At 39.4% G+C, this 14,212-nt stretch overlaps 1 protein-coding gene across 2 annotated transcripts in view; it reads right to left on the bottom strand.

Moving 5' to 3' along the window:
* Positions 1 to 218: 218 nt before the first annotated feature.
* LOC114573555 (inositol-trisphosphate 3-kinase B) overlaps positions 219 to 14,212 on the bottom strand; it is a 28,388-nt gene continuing 14,394 nt past the window's right edge. For both annotated transcript variants that reach the window (XM_028605816.1, XM_028605817.1), the window contains exons 6-12: positions 7,798 to 7,897; positions 7,534 to 7,571; positions 7,236 to 7,411; positions 5,623 to 5,827; positions 4,192 to 4,293; positions 3,480 to 3,551; positions 219 to 2,359 (exon numbers count right to left, since the gene is read on the bottom strand). In XM_028605816.1, coding sequence (XP_028461617.1) covers positions 2,150 to 2,359; positions 3,480 to 3,551; positions 4,192 to 4,293; positions 5,623 to 5,827; positions 7,236 to 7,411; positions 7,534 to 7,571; positions 7,798 to 7,897 — 903 coding nt within the window. In that variant the 3' untranslated portion in view covers positions 219 to 2,149. The remainder of the gene's footprint in view (positions 2,360 to 3,479; positions 3,552 to 4,191; positions 4,294 to 5,622; positions 5,828 to 7,235; positions 7,412 to 7,533; positions 7,572 to 7,797; positions 7,898 to 14,212) is intronic.

Raw genomic sequence — 14,212 nt, 5'->3', positions numbered from 1 at the left:
TGGAATTATTATCAGTCCTTTCTGCATCTAGTGTCACTGCAAACATCAAATGAAAACCATGGTATTTTAAATATGTGGTAGAGTGGAACAAATTACTAATGGGACTATTTAGATTTTATTGTTCATCAAGAACCTGTTACATTATGAGATGGGTGGAATTATTATCAGTCCTTTCTGCATCTAGTATTTTTCAAATATGTGGTAGAGTGGAACCCTCCTGCCCAACCATTTTCAAAGTGAATGTTTGCATTCTCCATTCAAGTAAATGGGACTCATTATCTGAACATTATCAATCTTTTCTTTAGCCATATCCAATGTTTTGAATAATGTCCACAATGTCAGTGACATGCCCCACAGTTTGACTTCCACTCATCTTGTAACACATGCTTGAAGACAAAACCACATAACAGCCCAAAGTTGTCACAAAAATGTCACAGTATCCCATTAACTAAAAAAAAACACATAATATAATGTTATAAATAAAAACGGAATGAAATAAAAATTAAGCCCGAACTTTAAGAGGATAATAAACATGCACCCAAGACTACACACAGAAACTGACAGTTAAGACTAGGAGAAAAGTCCATCATAACATTTACAATAAGAACATATTTTCAGTTGTCTGACTTGGCTTTGTAATGTCAAGGCACTGTATAGCTTAAATAAGATTGTTCATGGCTGTAAGTGTTCCACAGGATTTGAGTACACTAAAATAATGTTACAAAAACTACATCAAACATAATAAATCTCATTGTACAATGTGAACAATCCCAACAAAAGTGTGAATAGGTTGAGAATTGTTTGGCCAGGGAAGTACTACCACTGTAAATATGTTACATATGAAACAATGCCCTCCATAACATACTGAAACTACTGTGAGATGTATAATTTAGCTCCACATAATTGCCAGTTATTGCCAGATTATTGTGGAGCAAACATGGCTGCCACTGAAAACCTCACTGACCAACCTACAGTATCTAAAGTGTGACTGGTTAAACAGAGGTTAAAAACAGCTAAAAGACTAGTTTTGTTTTTCACTGGAAAACACACTTAACTGTACAATCTCTAACAGCGGAAATGTAATCAAGTGCAGATTGTTTTGTTTTTTTTAAAAAGAAACGGCAATGTGCTGAAGTTGTGGTCAAACTTATCAAACAGACAAAAAAATTCAATAAAACTAAGTTCGGATAAGCTGAGGAAGAAATGCAACCTAACTCTGATTGAATGGGGATACATCTAACAGATACACAAAGGAGTATAACTGTTTGAAAGTCATGAGAGCGGGGGTGTACCCAAATCAAGACATTTAATGTCAAATAAGGGAGTTTTAAAAGCCATTACCTGTTAAATGTGTGTGTGATTATAGCATCTTTCAAATTAGGATAGCATCCTATAGAAAATTAGACAATTAGTGTATTTTTTTGATATTACCACCAGGTAGCGCCAAAGTCAGAAATGTTCAAAATCCACACATAATGTTTGCTAAAAACTACAGTGTCCAGCTGTTTTATAAAATTATTTAGTCTTAAAAAAAAAAAAATGAAACCATGTATGTGTAATCCTGATTTTTTTAAAGGTTCACATCTTCAACTGGAACAAATGGTCTTGGGGCTGAGAGCTGGGCAGATATAGAAAAACAAACTGTAACACATGATTGTTTTGGTCTTTTTTGGGGATTTGTTTACAATAACAAAACAAATAAAATCATATCATCAGTCTTAGCCTTCACATTTGGAATAGGCAATCTACATTGTTTTGCTTTAAGGGTAATTTCTTTAGTAAAAAGGTTGTCTTGCAGGGTTGGCTTACTGGGAGACATAATGGAACTGAGCTATCTTTAATATTTAAAGTTAAAAAGTTTGCTCTGAAAAAGGCCTATTATGGCCTGCCCTTGAGGGTATCAAAAGGGCTATGGATGGGAAAGAGCATGATATTGAAATCCACTGTATATGAATAGAAAGGCTGCATCCATGAATGGATTTGGCCATGCATTGTTTTGTGATGATGTGGTTTGGTGCATGAGAACAAATGCCTGTGAAGGAATCCTGAGGAAGTCCAAAGTGTTCCCGGGAGAGAGGAAAAATGAATGGAAGTGGTTGTTGTGTGTCCAAATGTTCAATTGGATTTCTTTTTAAAAAACCCTCAGACTTCAAGTCTCAGAGTTCACCATGGATAAAATGATGTCCACCAAACTATCAAGTCCAGAAAGGTAACCATCCTCTCTGTTGCCCTCTTGCCATGATGCTCGGTGGGTTAGTTCTTCCCCTTCAGGAAGAGGCGTAGTTTTCCCAAAGTCGATCATCCAGACTTTGGCCCGTCCCTTACTGTCGTGAACAAATAACAAGGAGCTGCCAATCACCTACAGAGATCCAGCAAGACAATGGGATGAATAAGAAAATAGGAAATAATTACTCAAACAGTTTCTTTCTTTTTTTAATAAACATTACGTGTTTGTGTCCCTCAAAAACATGATCTCACTTCCTGCTTTGTCACACCAACTTCTCATGTTTACTGGTATGTATGTTTGTATGTGTGTGTGTGTGTGTGTGTGTGTGTGTGTGTGTGTGTGTGTGTGTGTGTGTGTGTGTGTGTGTGTGTGTGTAAATGTTAAACTGAATGTGTGGTCAAGGCCGTTGCTGTCCAATTTCCATGACAAGACCTGTTATGTGCACTGGTGTTTTCGCTCAAGTGAGTTAGTGTCACTAAGTTAGTGTCACTAATACAAATACATGTTAACCATGACTGGATCAAAATCTTCTATTCAAAAGATAAGCTACATGCTGTTTAGTAAAGTAACAGTCTACACACAACGTGGAAATTCACACATCCTGAACCAAGCCCAGTCCTGCAACATAAAGCATTTGCATTGTACAGTAATGCACACTGACATGAACACTCTATCGGGTCAAAAAGTCTTTTTCTAAAAGCTTGACTTTACTATGGCTGCAACTAACATTTCTTTTTTATAGATATTTAATCTGTCAATTATTTTCTCGATTAAGTGATTAGTGTTTGGTCTATAAAATGTCGTGTCAAATGTCTTGATCATTATTTTCCATAGCCCAAGATGACATCCTCAAATGTCTTGTTGTGTCCACCACTCAAAGATATTCAGTTTACTGTCATAGAGGAGTGAAGGAACTAGAAAATATTCACATTTAAGAAGCTGGAATCAGAGAAGTTTTTTTCATAAAAAAATGACTTAAACAGACTAATCGATTATCAAAATAGTTGCCGATTAATTGAATTGTTGACAACTAATCGATTAATCAATTCATCTTTGCAGCTCTAAACTTTACACAGGCATTAGGAAGCCTAAAAATGGGTCTTAGCATTTAATATACATGATATATACATGCAAACACATAATTTCCTTGTAATTAATGTTTTATTTTGGCCTTCTTTTAAAACAAATGACAGTTTTAAGTTAATTAAGTATGTCTTGGAGTTGCACCAAATGAACAGCAGTATGTCTTTACCTCGTGGGTTTTGAAGAATGGGGAAATTTCCAGAGTGTCTCTTACTTCTTTCAGCCTGCTTAGATAACAGTTCTGGAAGAAAAAAATCACAAGCTTTTATTTTTTGTTCACCCAGTTCTGCCCACTTCTGGTGCAGCCAATTCTGCTGTCTGTACTAGAACTGGGCTGCTGATGGCGTCATGGATGATCTGTTCTCAGCCCAGTCTGCTGCAAAGTCAAGATTAAAACATGCTTTTTATGCTTTTAATTAAAACATGGGTGTTGGATTCATTTCAAAATGTAATGCATGTATTTAAGTAAAAAAACACCCTTACAAGCATACACATGTACACAATGCTGTGACGTACTATAGTGCGCATGTGTGTGTGTGTGAAGAGGCCCAGGGAGTTCCCAAGGACTTCCCTTCTCTTCTGGCCAAGGAAACTTAAGGTGTGTGTGTGTGTGTGTGTGTGTGTGTGTGTGTGTGTGTGTGTGTGTGTGTGTGTGTGTGTTTGTGAAAATCACTGTTCAGGTAGCAACACACACACACACACACACACACACACACACAGACACACAGTCAGTAAGTGGGTCATCCGTCCTGCTTCAGGTCTGCTCTGTATTTTCAGACGGTAGGCTGAAAAACTGGGATGGGCATACTTAAAATAAAAACTGACATGCATTTTTTGGAAATTAAAAGCACTGATTTGTAGCAAACTACAAGCACACTCACCAGAATGTCCTTATTTCCTTTGACAAAGTCATGGAAGGCCTCAGTGACTTGCTCTCTCGTCTTTGTTTTCTTAAAATCTCTGTTCACTGTCCCGTCCTCCTTCTACAGAGGAGAGAAGAGGAGAGGAAACAATAAGGGAAGGAAAGGAAGGAGGGAGCGAAATATATTTTTAGAGATTTAGCCAGGAATGAAAGCAGGAAGGGGTCTTTGACTTGGTTTCACTGACCCAGAGACACAGCTACATCTTCAAAACATAGTGACAAATGGCCATCCTGGTTTCCCAGAGTTGTTTGTTTTGTCTGTCAGTCTAAACCCTTAAGATATTTAGTTTTAAAAAAATGACTTTAACAATTAATCAATAATCAAATTAGTCGGCTGATTGTGTTATCGTTTCAGCCTTTACAGCTGTTGTATATGGGCCTGAGGGCATTGTGTGACCTGCAGATCTGAAGTCGACGTTGAATCAATGCACAGTTATGTCTCTGGGGTCCTGGTAACAAGCTTTTAGTTATTTTCTTATGAAATGTTGTGGAGTCAAAATATCCGGTCTCACTAAAAAGAACTAATCAAGCTAACTATTACAACATACGTAACAATATAGCAAAGGATATAAATGTTTGGGGATAGCAAAGTGGAAGCACTAGTAGAGATAGTAGTGGGACAATAGTAGTATTAGTACTGGATTTATAGCATTTGTATCAGTAGCACATGTACAGTAGTAACAATAGTACAGTAGATAGCACCAGAAGCAGTACCAGAAGTCAGGGAATAAATGAGTGTTTCTTATTCTGATGGCTACCAGGCAACAAGATACTATTTGGAGACAAAACTATTTTTCCCTTTATGGTCCAGGTCTGAGTACAGCTAGGTCTCTCTCTCTCTCAACACACCTAATTAATACCATACACTGTTCACGTACTTAAGAGCTTACACAGTCTATATAATACGCACAGATACACAGACACACAATTACAAAATCAGAGGTTGAACTCCACAAACTTCATGAACTGCACATCCACACTTTATATTTTTTTCACACACGCACACACATATGTCTGTTTCTGGGGATAACCCTCAGTGTCATGGCAACAGACCACCGGGAGGCTGTGAATGTCCTTATATAGCCACAACCCTCAAATAAAGACAGCAGTGTGTTTTGTGTGTGTGTGTGTGTGTGTGTGTGTGTGTGTGTGTGTGTGTGTGTGTGTGTGTGTGTGTGTGTGTACAACGTCAGTGCCAGATGCCAAGGAATATAGAGCTGCCACGGACAGGCCTCATGTGCGACAAAGGCTTTCATGAACAAACATATACTTCAGAGGAAGTTTCTGTTCAAAACAGGAAGCAAGATCATGCCCTTGAAGGACACACACAGAATACTGGAAGAAAGGAGGGAGGGAAGGTCACACACACTTTTCTCTTTGTGAGTCTTACCTTGACTCCCTCTATCCTGAATCCCAGGGTGGCTGTTGAGCTTATGGTCTCTCTCCACTGCATGTATCTGGGTTTGGTCACAGCTTTCTGGAGGTTTTCCTCTGGCGTAGCCGCCTCGGGATCAACCTCAACCATTTTCTGATACATGTCGGGTCTCGGGGAGGGCTTCTTACGAGCCTTGGTCAGCTCTTCCTCAAGGTAGGTCCTGAAACGTGAGGAAAAAAAACAGGTGGTGGATGGTGAAGAAGACAGAAAAGAAGAAAGGATGGGTGACAGACATTAGCACAGGGAGGAGGATGAGGTATAGATGAGCAGAGAGTGTGAAAGCAAAGGTGTGAAGAAGATGTCTCTTTCCAAACAGTAATACACAGCTGAGATCTATTATAAGTGCTGAGATTTGGGAACACAGCGACATTGATAAAAAAGAAGTCTGGCAAGGCAAGAAATGTGAGCAGTGAGACGATCATACAGGTTATAAAGAAACCAAACTTATTTGGAAGAGGCAACAAAAATCATAACACAAACATCCATCACAGTTTACAGACACGGCTCAACTTTGGACTTGTCGCAGTTTTTGTGTGCAATGAGGGATTATTACAGATGTTTCAGGTGCTCACACTTTGTCCTTCAACTCTAAATAAAGGGGGGAATGCTTGGGTTTGTTAGCCTACAGTATTTCATTTTGTTGTAACATTGTCGCCCTATTTTCCACATCTCAACAATTATTTTTGCCAGTATAATAGCATCATTATCAATAAAAATGACTATAAAACTATAAGACCCACGTTTAAAATTAGACACCTTTAATTGATAATCTCCTTGCAGATTAAAGAAACAGAAAAGTTTGTAGTTTGTTGTGTGTCTGTGGGGAATCACAGTAAAGTACATTAAAGGTAATTCATCATTGTTTTCTAGGGTTAAGTGGCACTTTCAAAGGGTGGGGGACTTGAGTCGCACAACTTGACTTGAGTCTGACTCGAGTCGCCAATTTGATGACTCGAGACTTGCTAGACTGACATTGATAAATGACTCGACTTGACTTTGACTTGAGACAGATGACTTCAAAGGACTTGACTTTTTATTAATGTAATAGCCAAGTCTGTATTCTTTTTTTCAAGGTATTGAGAAGTTACGTTTTGTTTTCGGAACTTCCGATACGCCAAGTTGCTAGGCAACCTTCCAGAGCGCGGCAGACCATCAGAGACAAATGTAGGAGGCCGCCGTCATTGAAGGGATCATGCCCAAAATAGTGAAATTCGGATTTAAGGAGTTTGTAGTCGATGCTCGTTGTAAGAAAAGAACAGCGGTGTGCAAGGATTGCAACTCCAAAATGACGAACACGAGAACCACAACTCCAACTTCACTTCAAGCAACACAAACAAATGTAGGAATGTGACGTTCAGCTTCGGTTAACGGCAATTTTTTGTATGACTTGACTTGTGACTTGCTTGACTTATAGCAGGGGCTGGATTCTCACCACAGTGACTTGAGACTTAAAGGTGAAGACGTGTGACTTGCAAATGTGTGACTTACTCCCACCTCTGGCACTTTGCAAATAAACACCACCCTGCTATGTAAAAATGTATACCATGTCGTGCCATGTGTCTTCTCACCTCACTCCCATCTTACAGTCCATCACACACGGGAAGTCAAACTCAGCCAGCAGATCCTCCATCTGGTTGTATTTCTGTCCGTCCTTCTCTACGTCACCATGGTAACCAGGGACGTACGGGCGCAGTACGTCCCTCATCAGGAGGGACAAACAGCGCTGCTCACATTCACAGTGTTTCTAAAAGATATCGACAACACGTTATTGTAGTTATATACCCATGGCTACACTATATCAGTATTAACAATATGTGGTACCTCTGTGCAATGACAAAGAAGGTGTGATTGGTGGAAGCGTCTTACTTTTAATATACGGCCGTTTGCTCCCGCCTTGAAGCTTCCTGTAAAGACACACTTTTACTGTGAAGCAGCTGCAGAAAGTGTTAAGATACAGTGTTTGGCCCTGACCTAAGAGAACTAGCACCAACCAAGATATACTAATGTTTCGATGCACATCTTCTTTAAAAAAAAACAGCATAACAACTTTGGCCAGCTGACCGTCAACATGTGTGTTATGAGCCTGAGCGTGTTATTCTTATGAACCATGTTAATTGTATCTACACACACCTGCATGCCCAGCCAGTTGTATCCAGGGATATTTCTTCTTGAAGGACATGACAAACGGTGACCAGTGGACCATGTTCTTAATCTTCTTCCAAGACTTGTGCTACAAACACACACAACAGAATGATGTTTCACCAACAATGTACTTTTGAACCAGGAATTTAACAACCATATGGTGTGCCAGAATCTGCTTTTGTGTTACCATAATGCGGCCTGCCTGACTTGTATTAATGATCAGTGGGCTCGGGTTAACCATGAACATGTTTTAACCAAACAGTTTGTAAAATTGATTTGAGTCAATGTTTTCTGGTTATGCAAACTATTTGGAGCCTTTTGACGACATGGCGTACTGTATGATGATGACCAAATGCTCAATGGCTCAGATGGCAATGTGCAGTAAAATAACCCCGGAAACAGATGAAACTAGTAGTTTAAGCTCTGCTCTGAAACGTTTGGCTGATCCAGCGCTTTTTTACTGTTTCGTTTAATGGCCATGAGCAAAACAAGACACACACACACACACGCACACGCACACACACGCACATGCACACACACTGTGGGGCATCCCTGACCCGGGGGAAGCCATCTTCAGTTTCTCTGTGCCTGGTTCTCCCAGACTCTTTTTTTTCTCTCTCTCTTTCTTACTCTTTTAACTAAACTATGAAGGATCAAGCTGGGGTTTCCCCTGGTAACACACAACCAAACACACACACACACACACAAACACACACACACTCACACACAAAACACACAAACAAAGTTTTTCCAAGGGCTTTCCTTGTCCCTGGCAAGGATAAATTGAACTGCGGGACTCCTGCCACACACACACACACACACACACACACACACACACACACACACACACACACACACACACACACACACACAAACACATTGACAAACTAAGACATATGCTGTCTTCAACACACAAACACACACAGCAAGTTATTTTCATCAACCGTTTTCATCTCAGTGACTACAGACTGACTCAAGTCTAGTTCTCACTTTCTCCAGCTCTCCAGTCCAGTTCTCGGTCTTTGTGAACTGTTAAATTCTCTGAAAGAACTGTCTGTTCCCTTTTATGTTTACTGGAGAAGTACATGACAAGTTAAAAAAAAAAAGAATTGTGTGAAATATTGAGATGAGCAAAAGACCATTCTCTATTCTCTTAAATCATCCTGTTCAAATCTATTATTTTCCTGCATGTTGCAACACTTCATTGAAGCTACAGTATATCACACTCTTATTGAATAACATATTCAAACCAAAGCCTGCAGCATTACATCAGATGGAAAAACTCCAAATGTCGTGTTCTGTGGGCACACAACAATGCTTGGCTGTGCAACATTGTGACAGAGGTAAAAGTGGATGCAGCAGCACAAAAAACTGTGAAAATTCTGAATGTTTTGTTTCCCCTACAAAATTAAATTAAAATATTATAATAGATGTAAAATCCACCCTTAAATGATCACATCTTGTCAGTGATTGCACCTAGTGTAATATAATATGCTAAACTTCCCTATCCTACACAGGTGCATAATATCTGTTAATGATGGGATCTCACACACACAACATTTCCTCTGGTCTCCAAATACCGGGAAAAATAATATTATGTCTACAAATAACCAGAGGAAAGAAGAATAGAGATGAGAGGAGTGGATGGATAAGATAAGAGAGAAGCAGACCATAGAAGGAGAAATATAACCCATGTCACATAATCTGGACCTGATGAAAATTCATCAGCTGATAGCATGACTATCTATGGTTAGATGCACGCACGCACACACGCACACGCGCACACACATACACACACACACACACACACACAAAAACACTTTCTTATCCCTCTCCCTCTCTTTCTGTCTAAGGTAGTGAAGAGTCACATGAAGGGTTTTTCTCTGCACCACTGAAAATCTCGCCCCCTACAAAAAGTTAAACACACACGCATGTACACACACACACACACACACACACACACACACACACACACACACACACACACACGTGTGCAGATCACATGGTGGAAACTAACTGCAGTATAGGTCAGCTGAAATGTGTCTCAGAGAGATCATGACCCTGTGATGTTACAATACACATATTACAGTATTACAATATACAAGATCATTGGCATTTGCCTTTTGAAAGTGCAAGAACGTAAAGTTTGATCACAAAGCTCAATATTTGTAGAAGTCTATCGAATTGATTTCATGGACACAAATCTTTTGAAATGCTTCTGTACCATGCTGTGCTTCAGCTGATATGGAACAGAATGCTGTCTTTGTAATTTCAGAACAAAAATGAGATATTAAATATAGTTTCAAATAAGGGGACGGTGTCCTGGAGGCGAAAGGTAACATCCAGTAGCTTGTACTGGAAATCTCCATGTGTCTATGTGTAGGTATGACTAGAAACACATGCACTGACAGTTTTCTCTGAATAAATAAAGGTTGAAATCGACTCTTGTGATTTTTATTTGCCCTCTGATCCACTGTCATTCCACATTTTCATCAGCAGACAAATGTCAATCACTGTTTCTGCCTTCTAGTTATAAAAAAAAAAATACAATACTGATTATGTTTTTAGACCATCAGAAAGGCATAGATAAGTCAAACTGAATGATATTCCCCTCCTCATTTTTTCCACCATCTTAAGCCAGTTAGCAAGAGCGCAAGAGTATTAGGCTACAGCTTGGTAAGTAGCCAGGGTCTGGACTTTCTCTGTCAACTCAGACTGTCATCCATCTCCCATGTTGCCCACTTACAGCGGGTGTGTGTGTTTGTGTGAGAGAGGTGCAGAGGGCAAGAGAGAGACAGAAAAGGGAAAGTCTGGACTAGCTCAAGTTTGAGTAATAACAGACGTTGTCACAGTGTGTAGATTTAGGAGCTAGAGGCATTAAGATGCAATCAGGAGGACGAGAGAAAAGGAGAAGTTTGCAAAAAAACAAATGACTACAACTATTACCAGGATTATTATTGCTCAATAAAATCTAACTTCAACAATAGAGCTGTCAAACATCCCCAAACAAGAATTAAATCCAAGTATAAGAAGCACTCTTTGACAATAAATGCAAACCTGAAATAAATGGAACACTGGCTGTATACCTGCAGGTGGCTGGTGCGGAGGTGGATGATAGTAATTATAAAGATGGCTCCGACTGACACGACAACACTCCACACTGAAAGCAGCCATGCAGACCACATCACGGCCGATGGGCTTTCTGTCAGACAAACTGACAAGACTTCAAATCTGTTCAGCTCTCCTGCAACACACCCAAACTCTCGCCTTTGAAAACTAAGCACATCAGGCTAGAACGTGCTCCTCTTTCTATGCCCCACAAGATTTACACGTGTGTGTGTGTGTGTGTGTGTGTGTGTGTGTGTGTGTGTGTGTGTGTGTGTGTGTGTGTGTGTGTACAGGGATAAACAATTGTGCATCATTTGAGTGGCAAAACAGAGGACAAACATAATCTGGACATGCAAATCTCCACACAGGTCACAGCATTTGAAAGACACAGATGGAGATTCACACGTGTGTGTGTGTGTGTGTGTGTGTGTGTGTGTGTGTGTGTGTGTGTGTGTGTGTGTGTGTGTGTGTGTGTGTGTGTGTGTGTGTGTGTGTGTGTGTGTGTGTGTGTGTGAATGCACACTAAGTACTGGGAAAATGTAAAGGCTCTGTGGCAAAAAGCAAACTAAGCCTCATACATATTTTTCTACGTATATGTGTGTGGCATACATGTTGTGTGTATGTCATGTGTATGTGTAAAACCTGTATGTGTTTGTCTCGAATGTGACTCTCCGTGTGCGTGTGAGAAACACAAAGATGGTAACAGAAGTTACAACACAAGCAAAAATAGACCAAAGGAAGCAGCTCCCATGCACTCTATGTTGAACTACAATATACTGTACCTTCAGCCTGTAACATCTGAGTTTAAAAGAAAATGTAAAAAAAAGAAAAAAAGAAACTAGCTTTAGATTCTTAGCTTATTCAACAATAATTTCACAGCTGGCAGATGACTATCACCTTTTGTAAGTCTGTGAAAATAACATTTGCATGAATGTGTCTAAAGGCGTGGAATGTAGATAACAAACGCTCATGGAAAGTCGAGTTTAAATGTGTTAACAGAGATGATTTGTGTAGAAAACGTTTGCAGTTGTGGAAACATTTTAAGAATGTAAATGAGTGTTTTGCACCAATTTGTTCAACAGTGAGGTTAGGATACAAAAAAGATTTAAGAAAAAATTATGCAATTTAAAAAATGAACGAGTACAAATAAAAAAAAAAGCAGGAAACCATGTGTGAAAATCAACGATCCAGAATTGTAACCCTGCCTTTACAGCTGAATCCAGCTCACAAATTAGAGCACTACATATTAAATATCCAATCAGAATCAAGTGTTATTATCTAGTTAAAGTCAATCTGTCCAGTCCAATCAGGGGCAAATTGTTGGGTAAGGGTAGCTCCCTCTTTGTTGTCATTTGAGCTTTTTATCCTGATTAAAGTAATCATAATACTGCAGTTTTTTTCTTTTAATAAAAATAATCTTCTACACTTGTTCTCCTTTACATCATTTCAGGTGGTTTATACAAATAATCAATACACAGTATAGCCTTCATTGAGATACTCCTACCTTTACAGAAGACATGTGTTGCTGTTCATTTCCACACAGTATTAAAAACTAACTTTGACAGACTTGAAGATTCCCTTTCCTAGATGATCCATCTAATTTGGTATTCTCAGTGCCTGTGTTTACGCCTTTTTTTCCATATCAGTGTGTGCTGACTGTCAATCATCGGACACACAGGAAGAAATGGATGTCTCCCCCAGGAAATCAAAACTCAAAACTCTCCATCTTCAACATAGCTTCATGTAGTGTATTGAGTGTTTAATGGCCAGACAGTCTTACCATTTAGGCACTTTTGGTTCTTTGGAAGGTAACAAACATTTTCATTTTATTGGTTATAATGGCATTTTAAACCGATTAAAAAGGTTTTTTTCAATGAGCAAAGCTGGATATGAACCCAAAACTTACAATTCAGTACGGTTTTTGGATTTGCAAAATGTCCACTGTCTCTCTCTCTCTCTCTCTCTCTCTCTCTGCCTAAAACGTGCCTCAAAGTCAGCCTGTCTGTTGGCTCATTGCTCTCCCGGTGTCTCTCTGTCTCTCCTATCTTTATCCCCAGACCAGCTGGATGACATGAGGAGAGAAGGAAAAACAGTAAAGTTTCCATTGAGAGAGAGAGAGAGAGAGAGAGAGAGAGAGAGAGAGAGAGAAGGAGAGGAAATGGTAAGAGAAGGAACTTCTTGCAGACAGGAAGTGGGGGGGTTGCCGCTTGCCTCAGCGACAGTATTTTCCACATCCGCCGCTGACTACAAACAAAAAAAGAAATTAAAAAAAAGGCCTTGCCCTCTGTTAACAACAGAAAGAGCAGGGAGGAAAAAAGAAGCAATGAGGAGAAGAGTTTCTATTGGCCCCTTGATTATCTTCTAGAAATGTGCATCATGGTCTGCAGATGTTTTAACACAACATACATTTGCACAAGACAAGTTATTTAGTAAATTGTGCAAATATCACATATAGTATTGAAAAGGGTGTTGCCACAAACAATTTGCATAGATGTAAGGAAATTTAGAGGTTTTCTTTTTACCAGGAGAAGTAGGGTTACATAGGGCAACCAGATCACTCATTTGCATGCAGGGAGGAATGAAAAGAGGCGGAAAGTGGTGAGAATGGTGAAAAAAAAAACCTTTGGGCAAAGGGTAACTCTGGGTTACAAATGTTTACTGTGAAGAAGCAGGGGAAACACTGATGCATGCTGATGTTTTCAACAGAGAAGCACTGAGGAAACAACAAGCCTGATATCGCTCACCACAAGGTCCCCTTGCAGATACCAATATTGCAACTGTCTGAGTCTGCAAAGTTTAGACTGAGAGGCACACATATACACAGCGCACTCAAAACACACACAGATCAAATTAAACTGCAGGGAGTGTGATGCAGGCTAAACAACGTGCATTAGACGCTTGGAGAGTGCATGACAAATCACTTAGCAACCAAGGCTGTGCTAGTGGAAAAATGGCTTTGCAAAATCGACAGCAATATGAGGACAAGAAAAAGGGACATCTAAAATAAAATGGGGGATAGGTCTTTGTGATGTTGCTGTTCAGTTATATTGGAACATATTGTAGTCTGATAAGACTTGCTTCCAAATTGAGGTCACTATGGAACATTAAAGAGCACATCTGAATTTAGCCTCAACTCAGAAAACACAATTGCATTTTTAATGATTTCTTCACCTGCTCACTAACAAACAGAATAACATATCAAATCACGGTCATGTTAATATGCAATTATCAAATCTGGCTTATGAAAACAGCACAGAAATAAACCAAGGAGTCTTGATAAATTCTATTGATAATA

Source organism: Perca flavescens, chromosome 18 (assembly GCF_004354835.1).
Source record: "Perca flavescens isolate YP-PL-M2 chromosome 18, PFLA_1.0, whole genome shotgun sequence".
NCBI lineage: Eukaryota > Metazoa > Chordata > Actinopteri > Perciformes > Percidae > Perca > Perca flavescens.
The sequence above is the reverse complement of the archived record's forward strand: the minus strand, read 5'-3'. Positions and strand labels throughout refer to the sequence as shown.